The 14032-nt window shown below is 45.3% G+C and overlaps 1 protein-coding gene across 3 annotated transcripts in view; it reads right to left on the reverse strand.

The window, feature by feature from the left end:
- CHD1 (chromodomain helicase DNA binding protein 1) overlaps positions 1 to 14032 on the reverse strand; it is a 1484343-nt gene that overhangs the window by 463532 nt on the left and 1006779 nt on the right. For all 3 annotated transcript variants that reach the window (XM_085632544.1, XM_085632543.1, XM_085632545.1), the window contains one exon: positions 7570 to 7708. In XM_085632544.1, the coding sequence (XP_085488670.1) occupies positions 7570 to 7708 (139 nt within the window). The remainder of the gene's footprint in view (positions 1 to 7569; positions 7709 to 14032) is intronic.

A 14032-nucleotide genomic window follows, 5' to 3' on the forward strand; every position in this document is an offset into this window, starting at 1 on the left:
GGCTCAGGGCCGCTCCCACACATAGTTACAGTAGAAGTCGCCACCCCACCCGCGGTAGGAGATGGCTATCACACAGCTGGACATTCCGCCAATTCCCGGGGGTGTGTGCAACCGGTCGGGTCTCAGGGGGTGGGAGCCTTGATCAACTGTAATCCCTTTGATGTGGGGTGTTTCCCTTACAGTAGGGGCAATAAACTGCATCCGCAGGGCTAGGTGATGGCCTGGGATCGGCCCGGACAATCGGGCGCAGAGGAAGGGGGTTATCAAAGAGATGTATGACCATGTATGGGATGTCGGTCAGGCGTGGGATGTGGTTCCATGGCAGGGTCGCGCAGAAGGAGAGGGTTTATGGCCCGTGTATGAGAGAGCGGGGGTGGCCGGCGCGTGGGGGGATGTTCGCAGCGCCAGAGGGACGCGCTGGCGATCGACAATGAGCAGGGAGAGAGGCCATGGTGCCTAAAATGGCTGCCGTGTGTTTTTGCGTGTGGTGCTGGGGAAAGACAAGATGGCGCAGATAATGTTCAGATACGAACTAAATTTCCACAACTCCGGAGACGAGCCGGCGTTGAACTTTTCAGGAGCCAGTCGTCCAGATAAGGGTAGACGAATATCTTCCGCTTGCGGAGGAAGGCAGCCACCACCGCCATACACTTTGAGAATGTTCGTGGAGCGGATTTGAGGCCGAATGGCAGGACTCTGTACTGATAGTGCCGACGAGAGACCTGAAATCTGAGAAATTTTCGATGCTTCGCTGATTTTTTGGATTTGAGGGAGTGCCTGCCTCCGTGGTGGTATCTGCGGAGGGGGAGACTTGAACCGCAGCAAGTAGCCATGCTGCACAATATTCAGCACCCATCTGTCTTTTGTAATTGCTTCCCACTCTGCCAGGTGAACACTGATACTTCCTCCTACCGGAGTGGCGAACGAGCGCGGAGGAAGTAAGAACTCACTGCTTTGAAGGCTGCTTGGTGGAGGACTGCTGCTGTTTCGCATGTCCCCTTCCTCTGCCGCAGCCCCTTTGCTGGAACTGGGACCTCTGTTGATTTTGGGAGGACCATTGGGGTGTTTGAACGCGCTGATGAAATGCACGCTTGTCGCCCTGACGAAAGCGCTTACAGAACTCCTTCCGCTTTTCCAGCCCTACAGCCTTAACAGTATCCAACTCCGCCTTCATCTTGCTCATCTGGTCGTCTGCGTGCGCCCCAAACAAAGACGACCCGTTAAAGGGGAGATTGAGAATCCTCTTCTGCGCATCCGGCTTGAGGCCCGTTAGCCTCAGCCAGGCCGATCGCCGTGAACAGACGCCCTGCGAGTAGCCATGCGCGGCGAGATCCGAGGCATCGGCAGCCGCGCTGATGATTTGGTTGGCTACCAGCCCGCCTTCCTGGAGAATTTCTGTGAAATCCTGCCGGTCCTCTCTCGGCAATTTCTCAGCGAACCTTGTAAGGGAATCCCACAAAGAACTATCATATCGCCCTAGCAGGGCTGAAGCGCTAGCCACCTTCATGTGCGAGGCAGAGGTGCTGCACATCTTTCTGCCGTAAGAGTCCATCAGCTTGCTGTCTTTCTCAAGGGGGACAGAAGATGACACTGAGGCCGAGTGAGCTTTCATGGCAGCCGCCACGATCACTAAGTCCGCTGGCGGGTCCGCCCTCAAGAATAAGGGATCCTCCGCAGGGGCCTTGTACTTCTTCACTATTCGGGACGGCACCGCGCCCACCGTAGCCAGAGTAAGGAACGTGGCCATGGCAGGTTCCAACAATCCTGGCACCAAAGGTAGCAGAGGTCTGGGTGCTGACCAGTGATGCAATGTATCAAAGATGACTGAAGTGGGTGCCAGAGGGGTGTGCAATGTGATATTCAGTTTTTGCGCACCTCTACCCAGGACGTCGGAGAAAGTGGTGATGTCATCCACCGGGGACACTCTAGAAGGAGGTGTAGACGGGAAGGTCGGAGAGTAGTCCCGGACCGAGGACCTTGTAGATGAAGAGCCAGTATACGATTTGCTGCGTCGCCTCTTGTGGGGGCGGTCGCTGTGGTGAGCCCTGGACCGTGACCTGTGCTTTGACGGAGATCTTGGCCGTTTGTGCGTGGATCGACGGTCCCTGGAATGAGACCGACGTGAGGGAGGAGGCCTCGGACTCCCTCGAGGAGACTTACTCCGACGCGGAGAGAAGCGGGATGGAGAATACGTGCGGGAGTATTCCGATCCCGGACTCCTACATGTGCCAGCGCCCACATCCTCTAGCCAGCGAGGTGACAGTCCGAACCTCTCTTGAGCCTTAGGCGACCTCTCCGGAGAGATCTGCACGATGTGCAGGCCTGGAGACGATGACCGCTCTTCTGAAGTGACTCGTCTCTCCGCGGGCACTGCGCCTTTATCCTTCGACGTCGACCCCCTCGACGTCGACGACGTTTGCGTCACCATAGGTGCCAAGTGTAGAGTCTGGTGTTCAGACCTCGACGGCGGTCTCGACGCTGAACACCGACGGCGTTGCGGAGACATAGACGCTGATCGCCCGGGTACCTGACGTCGACCGGAGGACTTCGACGTCGACCTGGTGACTTTGACGGCGACCTCCCTCGACGTCGACTGGGCGACTTCAACGTCGACCTTCCATGACGTCGACCTGGGGACTTCTACGACGTTGACCTGGGGACCTCCACGTCGACCTTCCATGGCGCCGAGTGGGGGTTTGTCTGTATGTAGAGCGACCCACTCGCGGCGAAACGTACGCCGCCGCCTCTCTCGACGCCGAACCCCTCGAGGGCGGCGGAGAGTGTCTCGACGTCGACGGAAGCCTCGACGTCGACAGTCCAGATCTCACCGGACTAGCAGCCTTCAGGCCCAAAGGACTGCGCCTCGACGCCGACTACTTCTACGCGGTGGAGAATCTCGACGGTGAGATGATCTTCTTGATGCCGAAGTCGTCCTCTCGTGTGTTGACGGTACCTTCGACGTCGACGAATCACGTGCAACCTTGGTCTTCCTGGAGTCAGGAGAGGTGGTATGTCGCCGTTTTTGAGCCTGGATAGCTGAAGAAGGTGGTCTAGAAGAAGAATGATCGTCCTCCCTACTGCTTCTTTCCTTCTCCAGCTGGGCATGTAACTTGATGTGCTCTCTGTCCCTCAGAGTGCGCTTGGAGAACTTCTGGCAGTGGGGGCACCAGTCAGGAGTGTGTTTAGATGGCAAACACACGATACACACCGAGTGTGGGTCTGCCAGCGCCATCTTATTTCCACAAGAAGGGCATTTCCTAAATAAAGGAGGCATACTGACTGGAAAAATTTCGAAATTTTACAGTACACTAGTAGAAAATGCCTTCAGTAACCAGAAGCTGTCGAAATTTTAGAGAAAAGATCAAATTTCCAAAACTTTCAGTCAAAGACTGAAGAGCTCAAGCTCCAGGATCCTCACAGAAGAAGCCGGAAAAAAGAACTGTCCCAACTGCCACCTGTAGTGCATCATGGGAGCAGGGGGTCTCCTGCAGGCCTTAAAGGCACGGTCCCCCTACTCTAATGCCTTAAAGGCAAGGTGTCCGTTTTTCTTGTTTCTTTATAATCTACTGCAGCCTACAGGCGAATGCCTACAATTACAAGTTTGCTTTATGGCAATAAAGCAGTGCTGTGTTACAATTGTCTTGGTGCTTCCTTTTTCCCTTATGGGTTAGGGGGCACTGCTATGCAAACCTATGTAATTTACAGCATTACCATGTTTGAAACATTTTAGGCTGCATGTATATGTTTTCACATATGCATATATATGTATATATAGGTTTTTTTCTATATGCTCCGGGATCCCGCACATGGGCGGGGATTATTCATAGATTATGACTATTGATGAGTATCCCCTGGATGAGAACTGGGTTTAATCCATCGTTATTTTGCTCACCACACCACACCACCCCAGTTCAGACAAGGCCATATGCAATCAGTCTTGACCCTGTGCCTCAGTTTTGAAAACATGGATATTGAACTGTCGTGAGAAGGTTACCTGACAATTTTCTCCATCAACATAAGCAAGATTGTACCGAATGCAATGCGCTCCCCAGATCAATGCACCTCATCTGATCAAATTTCCCTTATTAATTTACAGCATTCTAGATTTCATTCAAACACCGATATTAATGGAGAGCCAAAATGTTCACAAGCAGATTTGCGGAGGCAGAGTAAGCTCTGGCCCACTGGAACAAAATATCTTTTAAAACCTGTTATATGTGAACCGTATTAACTCCATGAATTTGTTGTAATCTTGATTTTAGAGTGAATCCACTATTGCAACTTCAAAAAGGACCTGTAGGGTCTTTCACTTTTCACAATCAAGGTATACTCATGTAATGAATAAAAAGTTCCTTCAAATATTGCTCTAATATGCGTGCTTCCAAATCTTAAAATAAATTTTGCTCTTCCATGTATTTTACAATACTACTGTATGTGAGCAACGAGGTATCTCACGGATTCAATGCTGTTGGGAGAATCTGAATGGACACCTCTGTAGCCTAGCATCAATTATGACAGGTCAAGCAGGGACGTAGCTACACAATGGCATTTTTGTAAGATGCCCTTAAATATTTGGGCTTGCATGTAAACATCAATAATGTTAATAAAAGAAACAATATACTTAGAAGCATTGCTTACGTTTTAACTGTAAAGCACACTATTAACCTGTTGGCATGCAATAGCATAGATTCATGATATAGTGCGTTGTTCGCAACTACTGAATGTTTGGAACAGAACTTATCGAGATCAGCGATCAAATGCTCTTTATTGAGTCTGGAAATTGAAGCCTCAGGAATATTCTAAGGTAAGGAATCTGGGTCTAGAAGTCTCAATCAGATTAAAGGAGATTCTAAATCCATTTAGTAAGGTATGTGGTTTACCTGTCAATTATGACAAGTTCATTATTTTCCCAATGCAAGGCGAAGATGCAACCTCACACGGGAAAATGCAACTACACGTTGAAAAAGGTAACTTTAACTTTTTGGTATGCATACAAATGCCAGTACAAACATTTACGAAAAGAAAAAGTGCCATGAGGCATTGTTTAAGGTTACACAGCAGAGCTTGTTATTGGCCCTTCAACCCAGGAGATCACAAGAAGAAAGCATATTTTCCTTTTATTATTCAGCTTCAGTACTAACAGTTCAGAATGGTAACTAGACATAATATCGAAAAAAAAATATTGAATGGATATAATATCGAGTCTAAAATATAGAATGGACAATATCGAATGGACATAATAGTCGTTAAAAATATCGAATTGCAGGTAAGTAATATCGAATGTCATAATATAGGCATGAAAAAATATCGAATATTTATTAATATCGATTTTCTTATGTTAGTATATGTGTTAAAAGTGTATACTATTTTTTGTAATGTATGTTTAATTTTTTTTAAAGTAATGAATTTTATGTTATTAAATTTTTGCGTAATTTAATTCCGTAGCGGGTTGTGGGTTTATAGGGGAATAGGGTGGGAAGTAATTTAATAATAATTAAGTAAACATTTATTTTTATTTATTGGTATAGATAATTAATTTACTGTTAATTATTAATTTGCATTTTTGATTATTTATCAATTTTTGGTATTGAAAATTAATTGGTTGTTGATTAATTATTAATTGGTAATTAATTTTTATTAATTGGTAATTAATTTGTATTAATTGTTTAATCGATAATTATGTTAATTGTTTTAATTTATTATTTGTAGTGGGTTGTGGGTTTATAGGGGAATATGGTGGGAAGTAATTTAATTTTAAATAATTAATTATAGAAATTAATTTTGTATATTGATCATTAATTTACTATTAATTAATTATTAATTGGTATTATTTGTATTTAATCATTTGTGGTATTGAACATTAATTATTTGTTAATTAATTATTAATAGGTAATTAATTAAATAAACAATATTTATTGGTATTTATAATTATTTGATTATTAAATATTTTGTGATTGGTAATTAATTTTAATAATTTTTGTATTGGTATTAATAATTAAATTATTTTAATAAAAATATTAAATTATTATTTTCCTTACTACTGCACTCTTTGGAGTGGGAATAGTAATTTTTACCCCTACGCTATCCAACGCTTTCCCTATTGTTGCACTCACTGGAGTGGGAATAGTACATTTTACCCTCCCGCTATCCAACGCTTTCCCTACTGTTGCACTCTTTGGAGTGGGAATAGTAAATTTTACCCCTACGCTATCCAACGCTTTCCCTATTGTTGCACTCACTGGAGTGGGAATAGTATATTTTACTCTCCCGCTATACAACGCTTTCCCTACTGTTGCATTCTTTGGAATGGGAATAGTAGTTTTTACCCATACGCTATACAACGCTTTCCCTATAGTTGCACTCACTGGAGTGGGAATAGTAAATTTTACCCTCCCGCTATCCAACGCTTTCCCTACTGTTGCACTCTTTGGAGTGGGAATAGTAATTTTTACCCGTACGCTAGCCAACGTTTTCCCTACTGTTGCACTCTTTGGAGTGGGTATAGTAATTTTTACCCCTACGCTATCTGACGCTTTCCCTATTGTTGCACTCACTGGAGTGGGAATAGTAAATTTTACCCTCCCGCTATCCAACGCTTTCCCTACTGTTGCACTCTTTGGAGTGGGAATAGTAATTTTTACCCGTACGCTAGCCAACGTTTTCCCTACTGTTGCACTCTTTGGAGTGGGTATAGTAATTTTTACCCCTACGCTATCTGACGCTTTCCCTATTGTTGCACTCACTGGAGTGGGAATAGTAAATTTTACCCTCCCGCTATCCAACGCTTTCCCGACTGTTGCACTCTTTGGAATGGGAATAGTAATTTTTACCCCTACGCTATCTGACGCTTTCCCTACTGTTGCACTCACTGGAGTGGTAATGGTACATTTTACCCAGCCGCTATCCTACGGTAAAAATATTGATTATTTTGTATTAATATTACGTTTATATATATATCTATTAAAAAATAAAAATGTAAGTTTCTTTTTTTGAAGTTACATTAATTATTTATTATTTTTAAGGTTAAGTATTTTTAAATATGTTTTAGTTAATTATATTTATTATTTAATTACTTGTACATTACTTTTCATACATTTAAAAAAATTCGATATTTTAACTGACTATTTTTTACAACAATATTTTTGACTCGATATTTTTGTACTTACCTGTTCGTAGATAGGAAGTCGATATTTTGGTAGTCGATATTTTGGCATCGATATTTTTGTAGGTCTATATTTTGGTAGTCGATATTATGTCAGTGATCCGTTCAGAATATGTCACTAGTCTTGATACTGAGACCATGCATCCAGTTTCCAAAGAAAGGGTACAACACAATGTTAGCTGTACTCTGTCACATGGTTTGAGCTTTATCATAATATAACAACTAGGATGAAGCAATATGTAAATAGATAAATGTACAGTTCATTTCCTAATCTTTTTTTCAACAAATTTCTTTGTAACAGATGATGTAATAAAAACGATGCTCAGCAATTAATTAAAAAAATCTAACATACATTTAGTAAAACTGTCTTTTTAAAAAAAAAAGCATTGCAGATAACAATAAATCACCTTTTCCTTTCATCTGCATCTACTGGAATGGATTTATGCAAAGGTGCAAGCTCCTCTTCATGAGAGATGACAAGCTTTGCGTTCACTTGAACACCCGAGATTCGGAATGTTGGCCCTTTTACTTTTCCACGTCTTCCACCTTCAACAGGGATAGAAAAATACATTCTTCTTATGCAAGTTCTTACTTAGAAGAACATATTAAAATTGAGTTTTTAAAAAATAAACTGCCACTGTGAGAAATTTACACAGACGTTTACATTAAAGTATACTTACATATCTATTGTGATATTTACTCCATCAAAGCTGATGTAAACAATATTTTGCCCCAGTGGAAATTCTGAATAAAATCTGGGTTGCTATCGGGTGAAATAACAAATTTGCCCAGGAAAAAGAAAAACATTACCAACATGGTAGAGTATATAAGCTGTTGAGGTGGATTGGAGCTGGCCATTTAAGGCAAAGGGAAGGCTGGACAACACAACACTTATCAAATCTGTAGAGCATTGGTGACTTCTGTGCAGACTGACAGGAAAGGAGGCCTGGCAGGAAAGGAGGCCTGGCAGGAAAGGAGGCCTGGCAATCAGCACACAATTTATTAGTGTGTACATGATTTGCTAATGCAGGCTCTGGGTACTATGCAGATCCTGCAGCATAGGGATATTGCATGTCATGTAAAATCCATGCTTTTTTATCCAGTTTGTTTGGGAAATTTTACTTGCTGTTGGTAACGATCTTACTGGTAGATTCCGAAGCTCCCTGCAAATTCCTCACCTTTGAATCTCTGCCAACCACCAGACTGGATCAAGAGAAGTTTAAGTAGCTCTCCTGTGCAAACAGGTGATGTCACGGCTCCAACTTTACTTTGGCATGCTGAAGTCAGTTCTTTGCCCTTTTTTCCATGCCCTCAGAGGCAGAGAGAACGCTTATTGTACTACCACAAAATGGAGTGTGCATGTTTAACTTGTGACCTTGTTAAATTGTGTAGTTTTGCCACCTCACAGTGTAATACACTTATGTAGGAGAGTAGGGTCTGCTTTCTATGTTCACCCCCACTTTTTGCTTTTGCTTTACTGGTTTTCGACTTAGATGTGGCTGTGGGCCTGCTAATCAGACCCACAGCCCTGCTGTTCTCTCTCTAAATTAATACTATGTACTTTAGGTGCATAACCCATTTGGATAGGATCACCTTATTGGCCCCTGTACAGTGTACCCTAGGTACCCAGGGCATAGGTGTACCCTAGGCCTACCAGGGGCTGCAGCATGTATTATGCCACCCCTGGCCTGGCCTTCCATTTTGACACAACTGGCTGACCACTCAGCTGGGGCAAGGTCGTGTAATCACCCCTTGCTTAGGTGTAGTATTCCTATACCTAACTTACATATAGACACATGTGTACCTATCAGTCACTCCTATGGCAGGCCTTGACAATCCTGGAGGCAGAGTGCTTGGTAACATGTGAGATGGTGCTCTAGCATGAGCTGAGCCTGTCTGCAGCTTTCGGAACCTTGTCCTTATAGCTGTTCTATGATATAGCCTACCATATACTCTTAAAGTACCTTATAATCTTAGACGGTTATGGTAACTATGGTTTGGCTTTATCGAAACATGTCGTGTAAGGTGTCTAACACTGTGGAATAATACCCCCATGCCATTTCTGGACATGAGAATATTATTCCCCCCTTCTAGAGGGAGAGACATGTTAAAATCATACTTCAACTGTTAGCCTCTGACCAAAGCCTCAGCATCACAAAATGGATGCTGCTGCCACGACACAAGTCTGACCTCCTGCAGCTGGGAGTGATCCCAGCCAGGGAGGCCTGGACAATAGGTTTCCTGCTTGGGGAGGTGCTAGCACCTCCCCAGACAGCCTTTAGTGTATTGGGGCAGGGTGGGCTGAAAGGAATGAGACATGCCTGGGGCACACAAGGTGTTCCTTGCATAGTCCAGTTCAAACCGGCGCTGGGGCACTCCAGCCCCAGCTCTGGCGCGAAACTGGACAAAGGGAAGTGGGTGTAACCACCCCCTCCCAGGTCCCACCCATAAGGCGTGACCTAGCAGGTATCCCAGCCCCCCAGATTAGTATAAGAGTGGGAGTTGGGCCTCAAGACTTTAGATTATCCTGAACCTGCAAAACTGAACAGAAACTCTGGACCTTCGACATTCGACGAAAGAAGAAGACTGAAGAATCTCCCTTGTAGCCAAGGAGTGGCTACCCTGTGCAAACAGGCACCATCAAGAGACTACCCTTTGCTTTGCCCACGTTCTACGAGGAACCGACTGCAGAGCCTGACCAGAGCCTTGACTTCCAGACTTCTCCGACCCTGATCCACATCGACAGCAAAGCTGAGATCCGTGGAGGCGACGAGCGACGTGGGACCGGCTACCTGGAAAAAGTGGCTAGTAACTTAAAGCGCAGCTTCTGAGGTACCCTCGAAGTTGTGCACCGGGGATTGAGAAGCCCCAACCCCAAGCACCATCTGCACCGAAGATCAGCCCCCCACACTCCACGAGTCCTGCGTGGGGCCCTTCAGCATTTTCCTGCTTGCCGCGTCTGTCCGGTTGCTTGCCCGCTGGCTAGTGGCCTTTGTGACGACGCACCCTGAAATCTTCTGCGCTGGTTTGGCTCCTCCAGACTGGCTCCCGCTTCTCTGCAAAGAAGAAGCATCCCAGACCTTCCTTGTCTGAACCAGAAGCAAGTCCTCCGTTCTTCGTGGGTTCCGCTTGCCAAGGCTTGGTGAGTCCTAGTCCAACTTCGACGCCGCCGACAGCAAGAGCCTTCGTGGGACAGCTCGCCTCCTGGTCCTGATCGTCCTCGACGCTTCCTGGTCCTCCTGGCTGCAGCGACAAGCTTCACCTTCACCTGCAAATCTTCACGACATCGCCTGGTTCCTTCCTGGTTCCACGTGGTCACTGGCTAGTGACCTTGACTCTGTCCCTTCTGCTTGCAGGTTTCCTTTCTTCTTGATCCCAGCCTTGGGATCCACCGGACACTCTTCACTGACTGCCTGTCAGCATCTTTCTTCAGGCATCCATAGGAGTCGACGACGAAAACCGACGCATCTTCACCCCTATGCACCCACAGCCTGTGGGCTAGGTAACTTGGGTACTCCGGTGCTCATCGGGATAGTGACTATCCTAGTGTCTAGTTTTCAAGTCTCAACTTCCTAGCTACTCCGGAAGTGTCCTAAATCTACCGTTTTCTAAACTGTACTATTGCTATTGACTTTTACGCATTACGCGTGAGTGTTTCCACTCTGCACACGAATCCCGTGGGCCTCCCACTTCCTAACTAACGCTAGTGTAGTGTAGCCCCAGCGATTCCCTAGGCCTAGGCCTATTCTATTTTCGTGACAGTGGTTCTTATACCACTTACTTAGTATATGGTTTGCGTGGCCCCTAGGGCCTAACTGTATTCCTTACCTGTGTGACTTACTGTATGCTTAAATAAGACTGTGTTGTACTTACCTCTAATCTCAAAGAGTGCTGAGGGTTTGACTAGAATAAATACACTTTATTTTATATATATATCTGTTGTGGTGTCCTTTCATTTGGTATTCAAGGGATTATATATGGTATCACAGCTGGCTTCACATGCCATTCAGAGTTTAGCCTAAGACTGCTCTTGTCCATGCTACCACTAGGATAGCTGGTCTATAAGGTTGACTTTACAACCAATCACCATAAGGGTATTTGGACTGATATAAGGTGTACACTAGAACTAGTGACATCATACATCAGGCCAACTTCTCACAACTTATCAGCGCCTTTAGGACACTTAGTTTCGTATGGCAAACCCTTAGCTCAACCCTGGGTAGCTGATGCAGTGAGAAGCAAGGCTAACACTGAGGAACAATTGTAAAGTCTTTAGACAGCACCAAAACAATTGAAGAAATTGATATGACACTCAAGAAAACTGACACCAATTTATAAAATAGACTGTATTTTTATATATTTTGAGACACCCCAATAAAAAAGAGCCGCTGGAGGGTTCCAGAGATGTGGAATTTACAAGGAATAATAAATTGAAGCCTTTCACTGATCCAGAAACAAGCAATGGCAAACTCAAAGAATTTGACACTTGGAAACTTTTTCAAGGTAAACTTGGACAAGCGTCAATGCGATCATGTAGAGTTGCTTGGCATGGACAACTCCGGCAGGGAGCAAGTCAGGGGAACGAGCAAGGTCCTCAGAAACAGCAACCTCCACAGAAGAAGCATGCAACAGTTCCAGGCACTTTACGCGTGTGCAATGGATTCCTATGGAATGGTCCTGATGCAAGGGATGAAGGATGCTGAAGATGCTCCCAGGATGCTGTGAATATGACACAGTCAGCGGGTGTCTTCCTACAGGGATTTCTAAGTCCACGAAGATGGTGAGAGGGTCTTGGTCACAGGGTCGATATCCCAGGTCGTTCTCTCCAGGCTGGCAGAAGTCCAGTCGTCACTGGCCTTCCAGTTGCACAGTGTCGCAATCACTGCAGGATTCTTCCTTGGGTGATAAATTGCCTTCTGGGAGACCAAGAAGCACTCCAACGGCTCTCCCGGGTAAAGCAGACTCAGGTACAACTTTAAGAGATGGGTCCTGGGTGCCACACAGCCGCGGGGAGCGTTGATCCATCGATCTGGGCTACCAACTGGCACCAGTACTGCAAACAGGTGGTCAGCTGACTGATTCTTGGAGTCTCTGCCTTTGTCTGGGCTCGGGAGACTACTTCCAAAGCAAGCAGAACACAACAGACCCAGCCCCTTCTCTCGCTACCCACCAGGTGCAGTCCACGATGGTGCAGCCTCATCACCAAACCTTTCTTAGCCTCGGAAACCCCAGGAAAAGCTCATCATCCACCCTATGGTCTGTGATGCAATTGGTTTAAAAGCTTTTGGTGCCTAGTTGAAGGAGTGTGTTGAGGGCTTGGGCAGGGTAAAGAACGATAACTGGTTGGAGAAACGGTAGTGTAGGAAGGCTGCAGCGAGAGAGCCTGAAGCTCACTCATGTGGCAAGCTCAAGAGTCTCCAATCAGGAAGATGTTTTTTTTAGAGTCAAAAGACTCAATCAGCAGCAGTGCATTGGCTCCTAGGGGCTACATATGAGGAACATCAGGACCAAATTAAGATCCCACTATGGCATCACAATCAGCTTACAAGAGAGCAGGTGTGTCAAATTTTTAGACAACCGCATCATAGCAGGCAATTCGAACGAGGACATTTGGTCGAGCAAAAGCAAAATAGCCAACAAATAACCTTTAACGGTGCCCATTGCAAGACTTTGCAGGGCCAAGGATAAGATAAACAACAAAATATCCTACAGTTTAACTTGTAAGGGGGGTCTGTGCAGCTGACTTAAACCCGACCACAAATTTGTCCCAGCGTAAATAGACTTTGTAGAGGGACGCCTGGCTGTGCACATAACATTCACACGCTCAGGAGGCAGATCCAACACAGTGAACTGCTGCCACCCAATCTTCACCCATGGAGCTTTGCATTCCACAGGTTCAGATGTAGAACCTTTCAATGCTGCTGTGACAAGAAATTTCTTATGAAGCGGTAGCCTGATTAGAAAACAGATGCTCATGACCAGAAGGTCTGGGTTTCATCCCTCCTGGCCCAATCCGGAGACACTAGTATGACTTGGGCCCGGCTGTTCCTGATCTTCTTTAGAACTCTGGTCAGGAGAGAAAGTGTCAGAAAGGCTTATAGGAGTCCCATGCGCCACCGTAGGCTGAATACTTTGAAGGTAGCTGTGAAGGTTTCAGAGCTAGACAGGAAACAGTCACCAGAGCTAGCATTGGTAAAGGGCTAAGCAGTCTCCAGCACTATTGTTCCAGGGAGGTGGGGAGATTGGGGGAGTGGCTGGGGGAGACGACCTGCCTTACTGCTGTCATTATCATGAATAATCAGAGGGCATCCGAGTTGGTTCCAAAATGTTCTCCCATGCTATTATAGTATTTCTCATGAGGCGTGAGCCTGTATGCTGCTGTTTCCTACAATTGCTCTGCATTTCTTCTAGATCTAATGAAGATAAGCTTAGACTTCGGGAAATCTTTCAAGTCCTGATACAGATCTGAAACTGATGCTAGTAGCACTGAAAGCCCATCCGATATCAGTGGCAAAGGTGGAATGTTTGAGAAGGACAGGAACAGGAATGAAGAACAGATGGCACTGAGGGATGGTGGGGGGTTCAAAAGTGCAGTGTGAGTAAATGGAGTGCATTATATATTGTGGTTGTGCAACCTCACCATGTAATACATTTACCAACGCCTTCAGGACCCTCAGATTTTGTTTGGTAAACCCTCAGTTCAACCATGGGTAGCTGTGGCTCTGAGCAGCAAGACTTACAAAACGGAACAAGTGGAAGGTATTTAAACAGCACCAAAACAACTGCAGAAGAAATAGAATATCACAATCAAGAAATAAGACCTCAATTTATAAAATAGACTACAATCTTTTAGAATTTAGACACCAAAAC

The sequence above is a fragment of the Triturus cristatus genome, chromosome 2_1 (genome assembly GCF_964204655.1).
Source record: "Triturus cristatus chromosome 2_1, aTriCri1.1, whole genome shotgun sequence".
Lineage (NCBI taxonomy): Eukaryota > Metazoa > Chordata > Amphibia > Caudata > Salamandridae > Triturus > Triturus cristatus.